The following is a 24,445-nucleotide window of genomic DNA, read 5'->3' as shown; positions in this document are numbered from 1 at the left end:
CCATTGTTTGTCAGGGTTTTTTTCTCCTTGATTATCCAAACAGAAAAATCACCGATTGCAATTTCGCGACGGTCCCTAAACGCTCCGACTGCCGCACGGAACTCCGACGGAAAGTCAGCCTTGCTCCTTTTAGTTTTCGCCACAGTTATTGTGGTTGGTGAGTTGATGGCAACTGTGAAATGTCTCTCCGACTTAACTGTACAAAATAATTTCAACCTGGCTGGAATTGGTGTGGTTTTCGCGACGCTATTAAGGCTAGAAACGGAAAAAAACAAGCGAATGTCGAATATAAAACCAATTTCACCTCGGTTGGGTGGCCTTGCGTTTGTCCATTACCCGCTATTTCAGCTTGCACGAATGAGGCAACCTCTTCCAAGCGTGTGTGGTTTATCCTTCGGAACAGTCGCAGTTTTCGGAAAAGTCTCTTTAAAGTTCTAACACTTATCGCTACAGTATGTCTGTGGGCTAAAAGAGAAAGTATTTCTTTATTACTAAATCCGAGTCCGAAGTATAATTTCACTAGTTCATCTAACTGACTGAACGGCATTTTGTAGAAGCAGTGAGCTGGTTGTTAGTCTCAAAAGCGAGAGGAGCTGGCTGCAGACCTCCAAAAGGTCGACTTTATTCTCGACATTATATTTCAACTTTATTCTCGACATTTCGACTTTTTTTCTCGAAATTCATGATGAAAAAAAATTCTACCCCCTCTCATTTTTTTTCTCACGGGTGGCCCTAATGCTCTTCTGTATTAAAATGTTTCTTAAGAGCATTCACAAAAATTCGCTGGATTTTGGTTGATTTTTATGTGAATGTTCTTCAGGAAAATATTAGAATAGAATAGAATAGAATAGAATAGAATAGAATAGAATATCTGTTTAATTTTGAATTGAATAGCCTGACTGCTGATGGCAAGAAAGATTTCCTAAATCTTTCAGTCTTGCAGCGCAGGGATAGGAGCCGTCCACTGATGTTTGTTGTTCATTGAGGCAGATGTGAAGTGGATGGTCCATGTTTGTAAGAATGGCCTCCATCTTGCTCAGTGCCATTATGCTATTAGAACCTTTACTGATATATATGGAATCACTTTAGATATTTTTAGGATTTTTTTTGGAAAGTTTTTTACTCATTACATTTATTTTGGGGATATTTTTTTTCCCAAAAACTTTTAAGGGAAACTTTAAGGGAATATTTGGAGTTTTTTTTTCCTGATGGTTTTGCAGATTTTCAGAGATTTTGGGAATTTCTTTGCTGAATTTTTGGATTTTTTTCAAACAAGGAAACAATACTTTTTGATTCCTGTAAATGAGGACAACAGGAGGGTTAATAACACAAAATAGACTGCACTGTCTTGTTAGTTATTTTATATGCTTTACTTGTTTATATTTATTGTACTGTGTTTTTAATGCATGAGGGTGTTTTCTATGTTTGAGTGGGCTTTTAAAAATTTGTCTTACAGCCATGACAAAAGATGAATTTGTTTTTTACTTGAAACAGACCATAAAGTTATCTATCCAGTTTAGTTAAGTTAGAGGAGAAGTCCAGTTGACTTCAGCCTGGTTTATTTCCCTTTAATGTGATTCTATGTCTGCATGGATCCTGCTAACTTTGCACCTTCCTCCTGTGTTGTAGAGATTCAGGGAAACGAGTAGAAGTAAACAGAGTGAGAGCTCCCTGCAGCTTTCCAAATATGTTTTTTTGTTGTTGTTGAGAAATTAGCCCCAGCACCAGCTACTTTGTGAACTGCATTAGGAATCTCCATCTGGGGCAAACTGACCACTGAGGTGTCATTTACACCAGCACCACTTTTTGAAATGGATGATTTTGTCTTCATCATTTTCTAAAAGCAGAATAATAAAAAGAAGTCACCTAACAGAAGAAAAGTTCATTTATCTAATATGAACACTTGCAGTTCAATGTAAATCTAACACCAAACATTTGTTCTTTTGTGAAGCTGCAGGGAATTCACGTTTACTTCAGTATACGCTTTGACCCACAGATAAGGCAGAAATAAATCAAAATCATCCGATAATTGTGGTTGGTGCAACAAGCTAATCCACAAACTGAGGGCTTCAGTCCTCCGTGAGGATAAAACAGAGCTGAAGTCAGTAGAGAATAAAGTTTAAAGGATAAGTTGGACTGTAGCTCCTCTGTGTGAACTGGATCTGTTAGATCTGCAGAAGATGTGATACTTCTCTGAGCAACCCAATTTAAGATTTGCCTTTTTGTTTTTTGCTTAAGGAGAAGGACGTGAATTTTTTTTTTTCCAGAGAATCTGAACATAAACACAAACATCAGTCTTTTCATTTGAAAAAAAGAAACAATATATATGCTGGTCACTTATAAAATGCTGTTACTACGGTAACAGTAGGATTTAGTTCCATCTTTAAATACCATCGAGGCACACACATATGAACTATTCAAATCAGACTTTATTCAAATAAGATTTATTCACAGCAATGCCTAAAGTGATGAAAACATAAGCTGTGCATGTTTTCAAATACAAATACAGTGAGCAAAAATGTAAACAGTCAGTGGAGATAAAACATGATGAAATATTCAGATGTATAAACATTTCATCGAATCTGCTGCCAGAAAACCACACTAGAAAAACACTTTCTCCAACACAACTCCACCGTATATAATAGCTTATATTTAATGTTTTTTATGTTAAATAAGGAACTTTCTATTATTTTACCATTAAATTAGCTGCTCAACAACAGTTCAAATACTTTCTTGTGATTGTCTGAACATTTGGATGCTCAAAAATAAAGTATTATAAACATAAGCAAAGAAACAAACACCACAATGTTTTTGCAAAAATCAAGAGACATTTTCTGGCGGTTTTTTTTTTCTCTTTAAGATCAAGCTGCCCTCAAGTAGATTCTATCTTCTATCTGGTCCACATGAATTTTTAATAAACCTGACAGTTCAGACTGCTGGCTAGAGAGAGTCATGTGACCCCAAACAGAGGATAAACCAACAGAACATTCCTCTTTTATGAAGCCCCTGCATGATATTTTAAAGCACATTTACTGACCTGACCTTTACTACATCGACCGTGAGCAACGACCCTCAATGGAACGTTAAAATGATGTTCACCTCTGAGTAAACTGTCCTGCTGTGACTTCAGACCCAAATTTGTTCAAGCCAACGACATTAACGACACAAACAATTTGAAATTTAAAGCAAAAGTGAATTTACAGACGTTTGCAGTAGGCTTTCGGTCTGTGACAACACGTCCAGCTCAGCAGATCCACGTGAACATTTACATACTCTGGGTCCATTCTAGAGAAAAAGTTCATTCTTTTTTAAACCTGTCCTGATTCATCCATGTGGGAGAAGCTTGTCTAAAAGAAAGGCTGATTTCTGAACACTTCTCTAACAGTTACTGTTGATCGTTTTAGTCAACTTCAAGAAAAACACCATCATGAAGCTAAAAGTACCATGAATATTTAGTCGGCAACTGTGACCCACGAGGAGACGCACGGATTCCCACATTTATAGTTTACTTCTCAACTTTTTCCACACCAAGTTTCTCCAAAACGTTAATTTCTGTCTAGATTTTGCTCCTTTAGGAAATTTTCTTGTTGTTCGTTATGAAAAACAATTAATGCAAACTCTCTAAAATATCAGTCGGTTCATACAATCAAGTGGTTAATATTTAAGTGGTTTGTCCTTAAAGTTCAAAATATTTCATGGATCCAGCTGCTTAAATGTGAGAATTTCCTGCTTTAGTGTCAAGATCATCTGTTCTGTGAAGGAGTCACTGTGGACTTAACTGAGACAACTAGCAGAATAATCCCTAAGAAATATGATAATAGATGCAGCTTTAAAGCACATAGCTGATTGTATTTAATATACTTAATCTAACTTACTGTAACGGAGCATTTTCACAGCATGGTTAGGACATTCATTTGAAAGGAACCTCTGATGCTTTTCCATATTTTCTGTCATATATGCACACTACTGTTCAAAAGTTTGGGCTCACACAGGTAATTTCACATTTTCCATGAAGCCTCACACAAAACTGCACAAGGGTCTTCTAATCATCAGTGAGTCTTCTAACACCATCAGCTAACACAATGTAGCATTATTATGGAGATATTCCATTAAAAATCAGCCGTTTCCAGCTAGAACAGTCATTTAGCACATTAACTATGTCTACACTGGATTTATCATTCATTAAATGTTGTCCTCATTAAAAGAAATGTATTTTCTTTTAAAAATAATGACATTTCTAAGTGACCCCACACTTTTGAACAGTACTGTTTGATATTGGAAAGTCAGCTGATCGTATATGAAGACAGCAAAAATATCACATAATGAGGTGAAAGCGATGTAAAGTAATCCTTGTAAGAAAGACGAATAAGAATATTTTTAACTGTCAATCATGCAGACTTTCTGTAGTGGAGTCCCAGAGTAAAATACTGGAAAGAGTTGGACATTAGGCCCCTTTAAGTAAAGAATCTGAGAACTTTCTTCACCGCCACACTAAAAACATTGCTGTTTCAGACTGGACATGTTGAAAATGATGAGGCGTTTCCAGTTGTCTCACAACACAGTGAGCAAAACCTTGTGAAAATAAATAGTAAATAAATCATTGTGCACATTCAGAGCAACGAGGTTTAGCTGGTGTGAAACTCATAAACATTCTCAGTGACTTTGATGCATTCAGCTTTAAAAGTAAACTCACAAACAGTTCGATATCTTACAAAGTGAACGTTAGCCCTCGGTTAGTCATGAGACGAGAAGATGACGTCTATTTACAATCTTTAGTTACATCAACAATTAACAGAACAGAAATTCAAAACCCCGTAACAACATCTAACACCTGCAGACTGAGCTTTACTTCACATCCTGTTTGTCTGATCGATGGAAAGAGATGAAGTTTGATGTCTAAACACAAGGAGGTAATCCAATATTCAGATTTAGAACAGTTCATGTTATTTTGGCTGCAAACATTCTCCTTTCATCCCATCTCTGGATATAAACTGAACATAGGAGAGAGGTATGGCAGAGACAGAGGACTGAATCAGGAGGCTGATTTCAGAGTGTGCAGCAGGAAGCTGTTGTGACACTGTTTTACAGATCTGTCATTCCTTCATTATTTCAGAGGAAGCTTCCTGGAAGGAATATGCAGCTTGAAGAAATGAATGTTCTTCTATTATCAATTTATTACTGGAAACCTCATTCATACAGATTTTAAACTGTGTGCTGGACTGTGTGAAGCTATTCTGATTAAATAATTTGTCAGACTAAAGGAAATCAGTGTCTACTTTGTTTTTGCATGTTCAGCTGAATTACCGATCATGGAGTTGAAGTGAAAACAATTTCATTTCACCTGTACCAAGAGAAAACTGCCTCTATTTGTCTGATAACTGGTACCAAATGATGTGGTTCTTTCCAGGAAGCCACTAGGAAATGAGTACATAATATATGACAACCGTGAATGTTTAAGCACCTTAATTGGTATATAAACACTATGTTCTGCAACTGAAAACGCTTAAAGAAAACCTTAAACACAGAAAGTATAACCTCAGAAAATAAAATGTGGCAGAAATTGTTTAGCTGAGGTGATAAGCTGCCTCCATCTGGATAGATCTCATCTGTTTAGTTAGAAAACGACAGCCTTCAGGCTGTCGCTTATTAATTAAATATAAAACAGTTATTTCTGTCTTCATCCTTGAAAATTTCAGTTTTTTATTTATTTATTCAATGACATCATTGTGAAATTAGTGGTCTTTATTATAGCACTAAAAGACTGCAGGAAACAGAGTGTGAGACCTGATTTCTCATAAAGCAAACAATTCTGTTGTCTTTATATACATAAACATAAATCAGCAATATTAAAGCGCTGCACTTTCTAAATCTCACCTCCTCTTTAGTTAAAAGATTTACTAAACCACTAAAAGGGGCTTGAAGTGATCTGTTTCTGTTTGCATAATCAGCCCAAAGAAGCTGAATTAGCTCCTGCTGTGATTTAATCTTTTCATTCTGAATGAAGAGAAACATGTGAAGCGTTTAGCACTGTGTAAACAGAAAAGATTGATTTTTCATTGAAATGAAAAGAAACAAGGAGCTGCTTGATGTGATAGAACCTGAAAAAACACCAACTATACTCTGAAATTGTTTAACAGTCCACTCATTGAAATTCATGTACTAAGACTGAGATGAATTTAAAGCCAGCACAGCTTAGAGCACAGCTTAGATATCATTTGTCCTCTAAAAATACCTTAAAAACTAAGTTATCTGATAAAACGCGCCTTTCTATATTTCTGCTAAACTATCCGGCAGTAGTTTTCTTCTAATTTAAGTCTTTAGTTCAAAATACTCAGATATCAAAAATATTCCAGTTTGGTCCTTTCTGTTGCCGTAGAAACACACAGCTGCCTTAGAGAGAGAGAACGGAGAAACATGACGAGTGTGAAGGAAGAGTAAGAGCTGGATAAAGCACAGCAGAGTGTTTGGAGACTTTCATGCACAGAAATAAAAATACATTCAGGAAGTGATTGTTCTTTTAACTCATGTAAAGAAAAGCGTAGAAAGAGTTCATCTCATCTGTTTGTTTGTTCATTCTCAAAATGCAAATAGTTTCCACACAAACAACAGAACCAGAGAAACACACGGAAGTCCGTCACATCTAAAAACTGAAACGTTCCTGCAGACTGAGCCGCTGCCGTCGGGGGGAAACAAACAAAGGGAAGAGCGACTTCTTAAAAAGCGTTTTCTTTTCTGATTCCTTTGAAATAAAGATCTGTTTCTCCAGAAATTTCATGAAATGAAACCCTTTTTTCCTCACAGCATCTGTATGACTTCACCAAAACATCAAGAGTATCGACCGAAAGAGCACTAGCAGCCTGCCAAGGAGAGCTTCGTTCAATACAAATGATACTTAACATATTACAAAGACATTTAAACAGGCTTTAGTCTATGAATAAATGAGCACACAAACTTTAAACTCAGTGTTTTCATCCTCAACAGCAGCGACTCACTCTGAAAGGAGCAAACAGGTGACGCTGCTCCTGTTGTCTCGTTAATTCATCATAAATAACTGTGTAATCTAAAATAAAGTGAGGAGGTGGCAGAGTGTACAAGGGAATACATCCCAGGTCTGAAAGGAAATGTCCTCTTCAGCATAGAAGATGTTAGCTGAACGCATGTTGGAGTGTTTCCGCTCCTAAACCTTTTTTTTGGCCACTTGGGGGCAGCAGAATCAGTCACCATGTTCATTAGCTGGTCTGCTTTGTTATTTTTTAAATACTATTATGTCTAAAGAAAAACACAAGTGACCAAAAGAGTACAGCTGTGATTAGACTATAAAGCTTCTTAAAGCTGAGGAGAGCTGCAGATTTATTTGTTTTTTTTCTCTGTGTGTTCGTCAGCATCAGTTATCGTTCACATTAAATACTGTTCTCACATCATCGTTTCATTCATTGCTGTGATAAACATATTAAAGACCGAGGTCAGAAAAGTTACGTCACATGCTTTAAATGGCCACTGTCTTCCTTATTATGGGGTGAAAATTAAGGCTGAGCTATGTGAAAACTGTAGTTTACGTTTTGCAAATTTAAATGAAGTCAATATCAAAAATGTTGAGCTTTCATTGTGATGAGCTCGTATTAGCTGAACTGATGTGACAAACAACACTCAATACTCAAATATCTTTCTGTGTTGCCATAACTTACAGAGAGAACTGACAAGTAGATTTCTCCACTATGACGCGTCATATCCTGGTCACAAGTTCATGAAAAAAAGCCCATTTATACAGCCATGGCCATAAGTTTGGACACAAGTACCATGACGCATGTGAATCTTAGAAAATACCACAAAATACTGAAGTGTTTGGGTGATAATACACAACTCCTGAGAACTATATTAAGTTTCATATTTAAAAAAACATCAAAAGAGTTTGGTGTCATTTTGTTATTCTTACCAAATTCGTTTGTGAAAGTACTGCATTTTTTTGTTATTTTCTTCTCATATATGTTTTGGGAACAAAGTTGTTCCAATTGTTGGAATTTATTGATAATATTATATCCCTTGTTGATTTGTTGACTAATTAAACTGGTGCTGTCAAAAATATTAGTTATGTTCTGTAATAGACATCAAAACAGACATAGGAAGTCATGCTGTGTCCAAACTTATGGCCATGGCTGTAGGATCTTTATTAAAAATGTTCTCTGTCTTTGTGTGAGATTTCTATGCTTAAGGATACTGCGACAGGCTTTAAAAGATCTGGTTTGGATCACAATGGAGTTAATAAATGATGTTGAGCTGGACAGTCCCTGAGGCTTATGGGTACTGCAGTATTTAAAGAGACTTAACTCACCAAACTAAGAGGAGGAAGGTGAAGTTGTGTCTCTGTCTGACTTCCAGAGGTTCCTCTCTCAGCGTGTTGCACAATAATGAGTTACACTTAAACTGAAAAAGCTACATTTTGCATCTACCCCTCCTTTCCTTTATTTTTCTGTCCAATAAGGAGACCACACAGCGATGTTTTGGGATGATGGGCTGTAACGAGACAACGTGGTTTCAGTCTGTCTTGTTAATCCCCCTCTAGAAACGATCTACACCTCCTGACATTTGCTCTCAAATAAGGAAGCGTGGTTTTCAGGGGTTTGGGTGGATCCCATCTCTACCTCAGCCGGGCGGAGAAGCAGCGCATGTACTCCGTCATCCAGCGGTCGTCCACTACTGTCAGCTGCGACCGATTCATCTTCTCCAGGTCAGCTGATCGAGCTCGCCGGCGGTCCAGGTTGGAGCTGCGCTTATCGGACTCCCTTCTGGTCTGAACGCAGGCGTCTGATGTGTGGCTCTGTGAGGAGAAACCAGAGAGAGGAGCCGTTTCCGAAAAGCACACCGGTGTTTCATTATTAATGTTGGCAGAGTGTTTGGTGACACGGCTTCACTTCTCTGGTGTCCTGTGAACGAGGCCGAGCTGCTCTGAAGGACTCAAACTGCTCTGACTTTTACTTCACACATCCAAGACCTTCACAAGGTCAGGGGTTAATTTAGCAGGAATAATAAGAAGAAAAGCGGTTGCTAGTATCAGTAATTTGTTATTTATTAAACCAGGTTAGTCCCACTGAAATCAGATTGTACTTTGGGATGACAAACTGCAGAGTATCCACAGACTGGAGATTGTGACTTCCATGTTTCCTTGTTTAAAGACAAGACAGATAGGAATGAATAATATCCCAGACAAATAAACACAAATGAATGAGATGTCGGGCGCTTAAAGATGTCCAGCTAACTTTAGAATAGAACACAGTGGTGAGTAAGGGGAGCACATCTGATGATGAATCTCAGCGCTCCATGGTACAAACTATCCAGCAGGCTAAGACAACTAGCAGAAGCCTTCAGCACATCTCCATAGTCAAAAACAGGCAAAAAGGTTGTTTCTAGCAATTTCTGTTTAACACAAAAGGAAAAGCAAGACTTGTTTCAGTAATAAAAGGCGAATAAGAGCTTTGTTTTTTTCTACCATACACTGAATGTGCTCCTTAAAAGACAAATCAATTAAAACTACTACATATTTAAAAGTAGATACTAACTCTATTTGTTGACTATTTCTTTAAAAAAAAAATCCAGATAGTGCTGATCTGGCAGTTTTTGAAGAACATACATTTAGTTTTGTCTGCAGAAGGTCAGCATCTATCAAAAGTTGTAAACACTGAAAGGCCTCAGCAGGAGTGCAACTTGTCCTAAAAGCTTCAGAAGAATAAATGTAACAAATTATTGCTGTCCTTCTGAAGAATGGTTAGCACGGCGAGGACATTTAATGCTCCCACTAGTATTAAAAACATGGTTTGCCTCTTAAAAGGCTTTTAAAATACACACAGTGTCTAAACTGAGACAGACACACATCACCGGACGTCCTGCTGACCTCCATCTGCCTCTCGGTCCAATCTAACCGACTCGATGGTCTCCGGTTCTCCTTCTCCTTGGTGCTGATCGGCGGTTGGCTCTTTGCTCTCGACGGTTTGCGGACAACAGCTGGTTTGCCATCATGGGAGCTGTCCTGTTGTCCCGGCTCAGAACGAGGGGTGCGACGGCGGTGACGTCGGCGTGGTGCCGGATTCACCGGCTCTCCATCAGAAGACGCAGTGTCAGCCGGCCCGTTGTCTGTTGCCGTGTCGTCTGAGGGTCCGCTGGTGTTCGGAGCCGCCGTCACCGAACCTCCGCTGTCCTCATTCACACCGTTTTCTACGACTGGAGCTTCAAAAGACAAACACAACCAGGAGCACACAGGAAACAGTGTTAGAAAGGTTAGAGTCACACAGGCAACATGATTCTCACTGGATTGGAGCAAAAATGACCAGATTCATCCTACAGTCTGATGAGTGCAAGAGTCATGTCACAGGACAGCTTCACAGTTTCACAGATCTGATCTAAAATAATATCCAGTTGCTCGTGTGAGTATTACGTCACTTATTTCTTGTTGAAATAAGTCTTCCTGTGCTTACGGACCATCAATATTTTCCTACCTATTGCAATTTCAGTGTAAAAGCTGGGAGATATGATATACAGTCCTCATTCTGTGCAAAATTATGCATCTAGAGCTATAATGGGCCTTCACCTGTCTGAATTGCGCAAATCAAGAAGATATCCTTCAATGTTTTAGTCCTTTTCAGTACAAGGTAAACACTTCGCACATCTATCAAAAAACAGGTGCGAAGAGAGAAAAACAGACCATGAGGACTGCAAAAAGAGGCCCCCGCACACTGTCCAACTTGCAATATATCCTTTATTGTAGTAGTGACGTTTCGGTACTAGACCTTCATCAGACAAACATTTTAAGTCCATGAGAAGCCATCTTAAATAGGGAGTGGTTGTTCCTCCACAGCCAATCCCATTCACACATGCACATGAAAGTCATTAGCCCTAATTTAATACAAAACACAGAACAATTAATAACAAACAAGCATAGTGACTGGCTAAGCCCAACTCCCAAAGGAACATGAAATACTGTTAAAAGAATTTTATAATATCCATCAGAGGCTCAGAAATGTATATATATACAAAGATGAACACAATCAACAGGTCATATGATTAGATAAACCTCATGATATATGTGCATATTTCATATGTATCCAGAAGTAGTTAAAACTAGACAGGATCTTCCACTCAAATAGGACATTAAAATTCATGCTTCAGCACAAGGTCACAGAAACATATTTAACAGCAGTTCATCATTTAAGCCCTTTGGGGTCAATGTTTGGAGGGTATAGATCCAGTAAGCCTCACGCTGTTTTAGTAGCTTGTCGTGGTCACCTCCCCTAAGTGGCGGGTCTACCTGTTCAATGCCACAGAAACGTAAAGAGGAAATGTCATGATGAGCATCATTAAAATGTACGGCCACGGGATAATCCCGATCGTTCCTACGTACAGAACTTTTATGTTCACTTATCCTATGTTTAAGTTTTCTTGTGGTTTTTCCCACATAGGCCAGACCGCAAGGACAGCGTATCAGGTAAATCACATGTGTAGATGCACAGGTGATAACACTGTTGATGGAATATAATTTACCTGTGTGAGGATGCGAAAAATAACTAGTTTTTCTAGTATTATTACATTGCGCACAACTGCCACAGCGGTAGTTTCCATTTGGGAGAGGGTGCAAGCGTGTCTGTATAACTTGACTGGATTTCATGTTATCATTAAAATTAGCACGAACTATGTGATCCCTTATATTTCTCCCTCTTTTATTTACGAACAGAGGAGGATCTTTGAACAAGGAGGCAAGTTCCGGATCGGACTGAATAATATGCCAGTGTTTATGGAAGACAGACCTGATTGCAGCAGAGTAGGCAGAATACTGAGTTATACACTTAACAGAAAATTTCTTTTGTTTTTTAACTCCCTTTTTTAACAACTCACTAACTAACCCTCCTAATCAATTCATCATTGATTTGGCTAGTTTTGTGATGAAATACAATTATTTCAGCTTTGAAAATGACTTCTACCAACAAGTGTCAGGGACAAGTATGGGTACCATCTGTGCACCTAATTATGCAAACTTATTTGTTGGATTTTTTGAGAAGAATTTTATCTTCAGTCCAGACAAAAATACACATTTGCTCAGGATTATAAAATGGTACAGGTTCATTGATGATATTTTTTGTGTATATAAAGGAACCCCTGATGAACTGGCAGATTTTATTACTGTGTTGAACAGTTTTGATAGTAACTTACAATTTACATCAAACTACAGTGATGAAAGAGTAAGTTTCCTAGACATGTGGGTCATTAAGAACAGTGGCTCTCTCATAACAACTATCTATCGCAAGGACACAGATAAAAATACTTTACTGTTGGCCACCAGTTGTCATCCCACTTCCTTAAGAAAGGGTCTTCCCATTAGTCAGTTTCTCAGATTGAGACGAATTTGTTATTCTGTGGAGGACTTTATTGAAAAGGCAGTGGATATGAAGAAGAGATTTGTGGAGCGGGGGTACCCATCATTGTGGATTGATCAAGCATATGAATTGGCTCTTAAAAAGACACGTTCTGAGTTGTTAAAAAAGGGAGTTAAAAAACAAAAGAAATTTTCTGTTAAGTGTATAACTCAGTATTCTGCCTACTCTGCTGCAATCAGGTCTGTCTTCCATAAACACTGGCATATTATTCAGTCCGATCCGGAACTTGCCTCCTTGTTCAAAGATCCTCCTCTGTTCGTAAATAAAAGAGGGAGAAATATAAGGGATCACATAGTTCGTGCTAATTTTAATGATAACATGAAATCCAGTCAAGTTATACAGACACGCTTGCACCCTCTCCCAAATGGAAACTACCGCTGTGGCAGTTGTGCGCAATGTAATAATACTAGAAAAACTAGTTATTTTTCGCATCCTCACACAGGTAAATTATATTCCATCAACAGTGTTATCACCTGTGCATCTACACATGTGATTTACCTGATACGCTGTCCTTGCGGTCTGGCCTATGTGGGAAAAACCACAAGAAAACTTAAACATAGGATAAGTGAACATAAAAGTTCTGTACGTAGGAACGATCGGGATTATCCCGTGGCCGTACATTTTAATGATGCTCATCATGACATTTCCTCTTTACGTTTCTGTGGCATTGAACAGGTAGACCCGCCACTTAGGGGAGGTGACCACGACAAGCTACTAAAACAGCGTGAGGCTTACTGGATCTATACCCTCCAAACATTGACCCCAAAGGGCTTAAATGATGAACTGCTGTTAAATATGTTTCTGTGACCTTGTGCTGAAGCATGAATTTTAATGTCCTATTTGAGTGGAAGATCCTGTCTAGTTTTAACTACTTCTGGATACATATGAAATATGCACATATATCATGAGGTTTATCTAATCATATGACCTGTTGATTGTGTTCATCTTTGTATATATATACATTTCTGAGCCTCTGATGGATATTATAAAATTCTTTTAACAGTATTTCATGTTCCTTTGAGAGTTGGGCTTAGCCAGTCACTATGCTTGTTTGTTATTAATTGTTCTGTGTTTTGTATTAAATTAGGGCTAATGACTTTCATGTACATGTGTGAATGGGATTGGCTGTGGAGGAACAACCACTCCCTATTTAAGATGGCTTCTCATGGACTTAAAATGTTTGTCTGATGAAGGTCTAGTACCGAAACGTCACTACTACAATAAAGGATATATTGCAAGTTGGACAGTGTGCGGGGGCCTCTTTTTGCAGTCCTTTTCAGTACAAAATGTTTCCCTAGACAGTGATTCTTTGTTGAGCTAGAGTGGAGAGAGAAACACCAAGTGGAATATTTGGCAATAAAATAGTTTGTAACTTAGCAGGACATTTAAGTGTGATCCAACCATCCATCATCTATACACCACTTAATCCTCATTAGGGTCACAGGGGCTGGAGTCTGTCCCAGCTGACTTAGAATGAAGGCAGGGGACACCTGGACAGATAACAGTCTGTCACAGGGCTACACATAGAGACAAACAATCACTCACATTCACACCTACAGGCAATTCAGAATCACCAGTTACCCCCAGCATGTTTTTGGACTGTGGGAGGAACCACGCATGCACAGGGAGAACATCTGAACTCCATGCAGAAAGATCCTGGGAAGGCTGGGACACAAACAGGGATCTTGTAGCTGCAAGGCGACAGTGCTAACCACCACCTCGCCGTGCAGCCCTTTAAGTGTGATAAATGACAGATAAATTACACAGAATATGGACTGTGGGTTTTGCTCTCTGTCTTTGGTCTCTTGTCTCTGGTTTTAATCATCGGTACGATCAGGATTAATCAGCACAGACAGAGAAACATTTGTTACATGCTCCTGTTCAATGAAACTGAGGAGGGATGTCGTGCCTGAATGTATGTAAACTGCAAGTCCTCCTAACAATGTCTATAGGCCTTTTATCTGCTGTAGGGAAGTTCAGAGCTGGTGTTCTGACAGCGTCCTGTCTGAAATGCAGCCATGGAAATGCTGAAAAAAGCACAATATGCTCCTCAGTGAGTGAGCAGGAGAAAACAGTCCCACCTGACCGCTGAACCTTCAGTCCAAATATTTTTAGCATCAGTGCCTCTTGAGGTAAACCAGCCTCTGGCCTTCCTACTGTCACAGAGATGCTCACACAGGAGCACAAAGAAACACTTCCTCTGTTAGACTATTCCAAACGTTTCCTGGAAGCCAGACAGGAAAAGAAGAGGTAGAAGAGCAAACAGGCTCGTCTGAAGCTTAATATTTCACTTTCAGCTACCACCAAACAGAAAGCACAGCTCAGTGGGACTTGCTAATAGGATTCGTTCTGGGACGGACATAACAGCTGCGATTAGTCATTTAATAGATTAATATACTGACAGAAAATTAATTAGTATCATAAATTATTCCAGTAAGTACTATTCTGAGTTAGATTTTTGTTTTTTCATGAAAAACTAAATTTTTCTTGGTCTCTGATTTGAACGTTTGCCCTTATCAACAATTTATTACCTTTAGCATTATTGTTTTTGTTTTTTATCTTTGTTTTATTACTGTTGTAAAGCACCTTGTGATTACTTTTCCTGAGTGTATACAAATCGAACAGTCCAAAACCATATTCTGTTGACAAAGGCACCACCGTGGACTCTGTGATGAATGTTTCTAACTATGACAGTTTTTAGACAAGACATTAATTCATTAATAAAGGGAATAATCTACAACATATTTGCTAATAGACATAACTAAAAGTAGCAACCAAACTTTGTATCAAAATGAACTGTAATCCATCAAATAGTTGTTGACAAAAATCAATCAAAATGACCAGCTTTAACATCACGAGGGCACAAGAAGTTCAGTTACATGAAGTTAGCAGGATTATTTTCTCGGGAACATGGATGTCTGTAAATAATGTCAAGGTAATTGTATTAGTAGTTGTTGTTATACTTCAGTGTGGACCGAAGAGGTGGACTGATTTACTCAAAAACCGACACTGCCATCACTGGAGTCATGACACCAGCGCGGCTAACAACCTGACACAAATCTGAGAGCCCAAAGAGGCGTCGTCATGCTGCTTGCTTTGTCCAAACAACAAATACATTCCATTTAAAATATTTAAAATGGAGAAAAGCAGAAATTCCTCATATTTTAGAATAAGGACCAAGCATATAGTGTGCATTTCTGCTTAAAAAAAAGCAAAATTGGTGTCTCAGCTAAAGGCTTATTGATGTATTTCAGCACATGAAGTCGTCTCCAGCTCTGTAATAATTACCTGTGGTTGGTGCAGCGTCTACAACTGGAGCCTCTCCTGTTCCCACCTCAGTTTCTCCATCTTCAGAAGGTGGTTTTGGTCCAGGACTGGCTTTCATCTCCCACAACCTCTGTTTGACCTCTGAGGACGTGGCCGGCGGGAGAGACAGAGGAGCAACTTTGTTCCTGGTGATCCTCGGCGTGGACCAGCCGCTGGAGTCCGAGCCGCTGTCCCAGCCCTCCCAGAACCAGGGCTTGTGGGAGTGCTCCATCACCCGCCGGGTCAGACGGTACTTCAGAGAGTCCTCATAGCATTTAGAAAACGTCTCCCATTTAGGATCCCTGAACTTCTTCATATATTCTGTCCTGACTTTTTTGGTCACCATGGTTGTTGTTACTGCTTGGTCCTGATCACTGAGGGGAAAAAAAAAATAAAAGATTGATATTTCAAAACATTTCAAAATGAAACACAGCGGTGAGCCAACAGCAGCTTCAGCCAGAAAAGCCTCACCTCTCATTTCTGGTGAACATTACCACTAAATCAAGCTGTGTCACATTTACTGGACAGTGCTGCACTTCATTGCACTTCAAATGTCTCCTGTCTGATCTGTCCGTTCTTTAGCAGCCACAGTTTTCTATCTCGTCTAGTCAGTTGTTAAGTCATTCCATATCATTTCAACCAGTGGTCCCCACCTGACCCTCTCAGATTTTGCTAAGTTTTTACATACATTTAGTAAATCATATATGATGGGAAAATCCAAAATTTGAATGCTTTATTGTCATTAGTTTCAAAGTTATGGCCATTTGAAGTAGGTAGGGGGGTACCCTATTATTGTCCCTATTATATATCTGTCCGACCTTCAGATTCACTGATTAAAATACATTAAACAGAGAAGGGTTTATAGAAGCAAGTTGTGCTTGGTGTCAAAATTTAGGGAAATTCCTGTAATTTCACATGATGTCTTATTTTTTGATACCACCTCTCCCACATGCTGATATTGACCTTTGAATCCGAAGGTCAGACAGATATTTTGGATTTTTAGCTGTTCATATTTCATGCATTACATACCATAGCACTTTCATTTTATACAGATCCAATCCTTAGATTTATACCACATAAAATCTCTAATGGATATGATGATTAGTTGTTATGTAATGGGTCGCCAAATGTAGCAGTTTAGAAGTTTCCTGATGGATAAAAATCACAAATTTGTCATTCTCTGTAACATGCAATTATAAATATAAAGTAAATATTTTCACATTTCTGAGGACTATAGGTCACTGTGAAATGATTCTGAAATTTTCAGATCTTTATCTTTTGTTGTTCAGAAGTTATAGAAGTCTGAAAATGATGGAAAATTTCAAGTCTTAATTTTGGCTGCAATAATAGGGTACTCCCTATCTACTTCAAATGGCCATAACTTTGAAACTAATGACAATAAAGCATTCAAATTTTGGATTTTCCCATCATATATAATGTAACAAATGTATGTAAAAACGTTTGCCTGGAAAATCCAGACTGACTTTATTTATGTATTAATATAAATACAAATGAAGGCAGTCTGGCATTGTGATGATACGAGACGATTTCCAAAAGGAGGGGCTAACGAATGCAGCTTGAACGAGAAAGAACCAATCAGCGTAACACAGACGTGATGCACAAACAAATCGACCTTGAAGCCATGTAGTCCAAACAACAATGGCATGCAGCCGAGAAAGCGTCGCGGTGAATGATTACTGCCGTTTTTGTCACAAAAATCTGTGAATACATGGGGTACTCTCAAGTAAAACACTTATTTTTGAAAAGGCTACGCAACAAAAGACTCCTTTCGAACGATTAGCGGTGTTAGGAATAACTTTAAATCGGAGCCAAACCAAGTCGGTGCATATGTGTAAAAGTTGCTTAAATTTACTCACGTTTGGAACGGGATTTTCCTCTGTACAAACAATGGCAAGAAGCCGAAAGTAACGAGCCATCCACTGCCTCCTCATCGTCGGAAACGTCAAGTGAAAAGAGGCAACGACTAACGCCATCCAAAACGCCAAGAGACCACAAAAAGATTCGCTTTGGCCCCCCTCCTCCGGCATCATCTTTATGGGTAATCCAGGCGCTGAAGATGACGCAGCATTAACTTCCGCCTCCCGTGCTATGATTGGTCGTACCAAACTGTACCGGGAGGGAAACGCGATTCAATTCGCACAATGCCAAACTGACTCTCCTGTATCTCCTAACATGGAGATTCAGTTTAGATTTTCCAAGCTATAAAAACTTCTGAGAGGGTCAGGTGGGAAGTTTTCTTAAAATTGGTTGATTTCATACGGAATGACCCAACTGTGTGGTGACAGAATAAATGCATATAAAAGATAAATATAGCCTCCAAGTCCGAAATGTTAAGCTAATGTAGAAGAAGTCTCCCTTAGATAGTATATTCTCTCATGCTGATAAAGTGCTGTGTAGAATGGTCTGACTGCACCTCATTATCATTCTGCTATAGGGGAAAAAACGCTCTAGCATGTTTGTATTTCTTTATCCTAAGCACAATTGTTGATTTTCACCACAGAAGTTCTTTAAATACTCATGTAAACCATCTGTGGCCAAACTTTTCTCTTCTATTAATTAGCATTTTGCTGTTTTTTTGTCCCTTTCATTTCATGTTTTTACTGCACTGTGTAAAACACTGTAATTTGCTATCGTGTTTAAAATGTCTGCTCTCCTGATTTCATCTATAATTGTTTTCCCAGTTGCACAGACAGGGCTGAATAAATAAATATATGTCAGTTTAAACAAATACTCTCTATTGATGCAATCTGATGACATTCTTTAAAAAAGGTAATGATTCCTGTAAAAAATAAATAAATCTGGAACTACTTTTCAGGGATCTCTGTGCAGCACGACGCTGTGTAGAACGGTCTGACTGCAGCACCTCATTATCATTCTACTATATGCGTAAATAAAACACTCTAGTGTGTTTGTATTGCTCTAAACCAAGCACAATAGTGTAAGCAGGACTAAGAACGGGATGCTGTGATGGCGGTCCCTCAAAATAGTGATGGGGGAACTGTTCTGGTGGAACATTTGCATGCAAGGAGGCGAGTACTGTCAATAAAATGATCAATTCACTTAAATGGACAGGTGACTACTTATCACCATGTGTAGTGTCTTTAGTTTTTCCAGTCAAATCATTATGTCTGGTTTCAAAAAAACAACATGGTGATGGCCAAATGCCAGACTCAAACTATTAAATACAATCTATAGATAACAGTCATTAAGGAAAACTATAAAATTCATTCTCCTTAACCAACTTCTGGGAACAGCATAAACGTTAAAAACTACTTTACTACTTTATTTGCCAAAAGACAAAGTCTACCACAAATCAAACATGAAGGTGCCATTTCCAGACATTCACAAATGAATGTGTGACTCCTGAGATGTGAGCTACACGCGAATAAAAACCAACCTGATGCATTCAGAGAGAAACATCAGCACAGCAACTGAAGATGCTGCAGCTGCAACGCATGGGCGGGTGGATTTCTGGGGCCAAACGTTCAGATGAGAAGATTTTATCTGAGCCAAAGGTCAGCATCGGCACTGCTGTGTTGTACTTTCCTTGCTTTCCCACCCCTCCCTCTCCTCCCATCCCTCCCCCTTGCCCTCCTCTGTCCTTCTCAACCCCCCCGGCCAGCAGGCAGATGGGTCCCCCCTATATAGAGCCGGGTTCTGCTCGAGGTTTCTTCCCTGTTAAAAGGGTGTTTTCCTTGCCACTGTCGCCTTTGGGCTTGCTCTGGGGGTCAGGCATATGGGTTCTGTAAAGCGTCTTGAGACAATTTGACTGTAATTGACGCTATATAAATCAAACTGAATTGAACTGAATTAACAGCACAGCAGTATTAGACTCAGAAAGCCTCCTGCAGGGCTGCTAATGAATCAGGACAGATAGCAGTTTGCATGCACTAACACAATAAAAACAGCAATGAACCTAACAAAATGCACATATTACTTATGGCATGCAAGTATTTTTACCAATTGATAAATCTAATATAAAACCTGGATTCTGCAACACACTGATGCGCTGATGTGTAAAACTAAAAGTGATGCAGTGAGCTCTTCATACGAACTCACTGCCAGCGTGCAAACCAACTATGAGGAAGCAGTATTTAGTGACTGTGCACCACAGATCTGGGACAGAGAGGACATCACACCTGCTCAGACAGGCTAAGAACATCTTTGAGGTTCTGACTGAAACTTAAAGTCGCTCTCTGGTCACACAATTGCATTTGCCCTGTTCCACTCAGACTGAAACTACCCCAGATGGTCGTTGATCCACCCCCGTGTTTTACTGTAGGGGCAGACAGTCTGGTTTGCAGCTTCTCCAGGCTTCCTCCTAACCAGCGAGTTGGCTGGACTGGACAGCAACTGACAACTGGATTCATCCCAGAACAGAACTTTAGCCCAATCATTAACAGTCCAATCCAGCAAAGACTAACCAGCTTTCCTCTGTCTTTCCTTGATGAAGGGCTTCTTCTGTGCTCTGTGTGACTTCAGACCAGCTTCTACAAGTCGCTTTCCAACTGTCCTTGTCGAACAAGTCCCATTTCTCCACAGTGTTCACTCATTTCTAAGGACCTGGAGGTCTGACAGTGATTCCTGACATAGGTACAGATGAGTGACGGTCATCTGGTGAGTAGAAAGACCTTTCCTGCCGTGACCAGCTAGCAATTTGGTAGTAGCATGTTCGGCTTGTTTTTTCTGGTACAGTCTTGGAGATCTTCAGTTTTCTCACTCAAGCCAATTTCCAGCAGTGCCAAAATGACTGCCTTTGTGGCTTCACATAAGTCTTTTAGGCATGTGTTTTCAGCACTGTGTGAGAGCTGACAGCTTCTGAGTTGTGCTACGGCTTGAAAGTCAGCAGGAAACCACTCCAGGCCTTTGCTTAAGCATGTCAAACAGGCAACCCGGTCTCACGGGGATTCGTGAAACTGTCACGCAAGTTTTAGTTTCGGTTTCGTGCGCACCAACACGGTTTCGTCATGTTTTTCGTGCCGCTCACCACGAAATGTTTTTCGCTGTGGTAATCACATCTGAAAGTGGTTTATACCGGCGGATTCATGACGATCTAAGCTGTCCATCGGCGTATACTGCTTGTGTGATTGCGTTTGCGGCCGCCGGCCGCCGGACATTCTTGAAATTCCTATGCAAATTGGTAAGTGTACCACCGGCTTATGGTTAGGTTATGGTTAGGTTATGGTTAGGGTTATGGTTAGGGTTATGTTTAGGGACGATGTCATGCAAAATATAGCGTTGGATTCGCCACGGTTTTACATTAAAAATATAATATACACATTCTTTTGAAATACGTTCTGAGTGGCACGAAAAGTCCGCCGTTTAAAATACATTGGTGTGCATTTCGTGGTGAGCGGCACGAAAAACATGACGAAATCGTGTTGGTGCGCACGAAACCGAAACTAAAACTTACGTGACAGTTTCACGAATCCTCGTGAGATCGGGCTGAAACAGGACAAAGCATTATGTGATCAGCTACATTTTTTGTCATGTTCATTTTATTCTTCAGGTAACATACGGGCATTAAAATGAACAAGAAATTGAAGAAAACAAGGGTGGTCTAATCATTTTTTCCAAGACCATATGTAGAAAATATTGTAGCATTTCCATACATGTAAAATGTCCTTTATTTATTGTGTGTATTAAATCTGTATCTATATATATAGTGCAATATCCTTTATTTATTGTGTAGATATCATTCATAACATCCGCTTCTAGTTGTTAATAGCCTTCATTCTGTGCATCTTTTACTCCGTGTTTTTATTCTGTTTTAATCCATGCAGTGCATCATAGTTTCATGATGTGATAGCATCTGTGATGTTAATTACTGAACGACAAAAAAAGAGTTTGAATCTGAATGAAAGCTGCTCCACAGTGAACACTGAAATTAGCTTGATTTTTAAAAAAACTCATATTGCAAATAAAGCAGGAATACCCGTCAGAAAAATCACGATTAGATATTTACCCCGAATTGTTCAGCTCTAAATCATGTCTGAACTGGAAACCAATTCTAAAGACAAATATTGACAGAGAAAGCCTCATCCTGCAAAGTTACAGGCTCCTCAGGTTTGTTTCTTATGAAAAACTGTTTTTGAGCTTGTCATCAGTAAACTGCAGCTACAAGCTCTAAAGCACTGACGGCTCATGATGTGTTCCCGCATGTAAAAATAAACCCCAAATGGAGAAGTTAACAAGGGAAAAACCTGATTTTCACCAGAGGAGTTCTTTAAATACTCATCATAAACCATCTGTTCTCAACCTTTTTCTCTTTGGGTTCTCCGGTCTCCTCCCACAGTCCAGAAACATGCTGAGGTTGATAATTGAGGTTAATTGGTGACTCTAAATCTGGGGTGTCAAACAAGCGGCCCACGGGCCAAAACTGGCCCTCCAGAGGGTCCAGTCCGGCCGATGGGACAACTTTGTAAAGTGTAAAAATTACACATCAACTGCAAATTGTCAATTTGTAAAACTAGAAATTTTAAAACAATTTCTAGACCATGACAAGTTGTTTTGATCATAAAGTAAAATATTAGATTGCTCATTGTTCTGTTGCCATTTTGTGTCTCATTTTTGTAATATTTTGTCCAGTTTTTGTTGTTTATTGTCTTTTTTGTCTGATTTTTGTCATTTGTCTCACATTTTTGTCGCTTTTTTGTCACTTTGTGTTTCCTTTTTGTCTTGTGTTTTTTGTCTTACTTTTGTCATTTTGTCCTTTCCTTTATTCGTTGTTTTATAAATCGTTTTTGCCATTTTGTTTCACGCTTTTGTCATTTTTTTTGTCTCATTTATGTCATTCGTCCATTTTTTTCGTTCTGTAACTTTTATGCCTATTTTTTATGCCTTTTTTTGTTTTGTGTCACTTGTCTCATCCATCCATCCATCCTCCATACACCGCTTTATCCTCACTAGGGTCGCGGGGGGTGCTGGAGTCTATCCCAGCTGACTCAGGCGAAGGCAGGGGACACCCTGGACAGGTCGCCAGTCTGTCGCAGGGCTACATATACAGACAAACAATCACACTCACATTCACAACTATGGGCAATTTAGAGTAACCAATTAACCTCAGCATATTTTTGGACTGTGGGAGGAAGCCGGAGTACCCGGAGAAAACCCACACATGCACAGGGAGAACATGCAAACCACTTGTCTCATTTTTTGTTATATTATTTCTTGTTTTTGTCATTTTGTGTCTCATTTTTGTAATATTTTGTCTTGCTTCTTTATAAAATAAAATACTCTGACTAAATGTTTTCTGTCTTTGATCTGTAAGTTGTATGTGTAAATGATAAACTGAGGCATAATGTTGTTGTAATTTAATTTATTTTGCTTGATGAATTTCAGTTTGTTCATAATGTTTTGGAAAAACATAGTTTCTTAAATGTGAATATTTTCAGAAACTTCTTTTTTGCACTAAAACAAAGGAACTATTTTTTAGTTGTGGTTATTTATAGGTTATCATGCTGTGATCTTACTGGTCCATTCCACTGTAAATTGTCTCTAAGTGTGAGTGTGCTTGTTTGTCTCTCTGTGTAGCCCTGTTATTGACTGCTGACCTGTCCAGGGTGTCCCCTAGCTTCACCCTAACCTGCAGCACCTGGTGACGTCACCGTGCCAGGTGTGGTCTACCTGTAAGCCCCGCCCACTGGCTCCCAGCAGATTATGGTCAGAGCAGAGGAGGATTGAGGCTTACTGTAGCTTTACTGAGCTACAACTACTGCTCACACTACTCCACTAACACACCGTCTATTTTAGTCCACACGCCTACATGCAATTGTTAAAAAATATATTTGTTCCCAATGACGGAGAGAAACTCCATCAATTATTAATTTATTTGAGCTGACTAACACCTGAGCCGAGGACCACACTGGGACAATATTCATGGTCTATTCTTCTTCTAATTATTGCTAATTTAATGATGTGTTTCCCAGTAACAGAATACTGGAAGTGTCTGTTGTTTTGAAGGCTGTAATTCTCAGTCACACCCCAGTTCGTCGTGTTTTTAGGATTTTGGCCCAATAATAACGCCGCAAAAAACCCTAGTGAAGTCCACTGTCTCTTTTGGAAGTCAAAAAATGAAAACAAGCGTGTACATTTACGGTTTAAAATGACGAACCGTGTGAAAACAGGCTCCAGCCATGTCCACAGCCGCTACCTCCACCTGCCTGCTCCGTTAAGCTCCGGTTGTAAACACGGTGACAGTTGAACGCGGAGGCTGCCGGTAAGATATTTAAGTCATATATAACATTAACTCACCAGGACTTGGTTCCTGCGGGCTCCAGTCTGATTTACAGCGGGTCTGTCCCTCCAATCCAGCGGTCAGACGACGAGCATCGCTCCGCTGACTGACAGCAAACACCAGAGCTGAGCTAATAAGCTAGCAGCAATGCTACACGGTACTTCCGGCTGAGATTTTCAACATAAAACAGCTGCTGGTAAAAATGCAGCCCAAGCACCGCTTGGTTCTACAACTGCATATTGCTTGTATTACATCGGCTGTTTTTTTTAAATGAATAACTTATGTGATCTTTGTCGACATTTACAGACGTGATCAGCCAAAAAAATGAAATAAATCAATAATTCTAAATATAAACCTCTCATCTGCTGTTCACCTGCTGATAAATTGTGGGTGCAGCCTTTAGGTGGCATATTTTTGGTGTTTATAAGTTTGGAAGGATTTGGGATCAAATTTCATAAAGGAT

General features: G+C 39.3%; 1 protein-coding gene across 1 annotated transcript; it reads right to left on the bottom strand.

The window, feature by feature from the left end:
- Positions 1-2,411: 2,411 nt before the first annotated feature.
- On the bottom strand, positions 2,412-24,135 carry ccsapa (centriole, cilia and spindle-associated protein a). The gene is made up of 4 exons (XM_022214378.2): positions 24,000-24,135; positions 15,708-16,099; positions 9,887-10,218; positions 2,412-8,815 (listed from the first exon to the last, which is right to left on the bottom strand). The coding sequence occupies exons 2-4, from the start codon at positions 16,069-16,071 to the stop codon at positions 8,636-8,638; spliced, it is 876 nt and encodes a 291-aa protein (XP_022070070.1). The 5' UTR covers positions 16,072-16,099; positions 24,000-24,135; the 3' UTR covers positions 2,412-8,635.
- Between the last annotated feature and the right edge of the window lie 310 nt (positions 24,136-24,445).

Source organism: Acanthochromis polyacanthus, chromosome 3, assembly GCF_021347895.1.
Source record: "Acanthochromis polyacanthus isolate Apoly-LR-REF ecotype Palm Island chromosome 3, KAUST_Apoly_ChrSc, whole genome shotgun sequence".
NCBI classification, from domain to species: Eukaryota; Metazoa; Chordata; class Actinopteri; family Pomacentridae; genus Acanthochromis; species Acanthochromis polyacanthus.
This window is presented reverse-complemented; position numbering and strand designations above follow the sequence as displayed.

Bases quoted from the DNA above. Each gene is read 5' to 3' on its own strand.
- ccsapa (XM_022214378.2), bottom strand. From the start codon at position 16,071: ATGGTGACCAAAAAAGTCAGGACAGAATATATGAAGAAGTTCAGGGAT. The intron at 10,219-15,707 runs GTAATTATTACA...TGTCTTTTGAAG, and splicing joins AGACGCTGCACCAACCACAG to CTCCAGTCGTAGAAAACGGT. The intron at 8,816-9,886 runs GTCAGCAGGACG...TTCTCCTCACAG, and splicing joins GGACCGAGAGGCAGATGGAG to AGCCACACATCAGACGCCTG.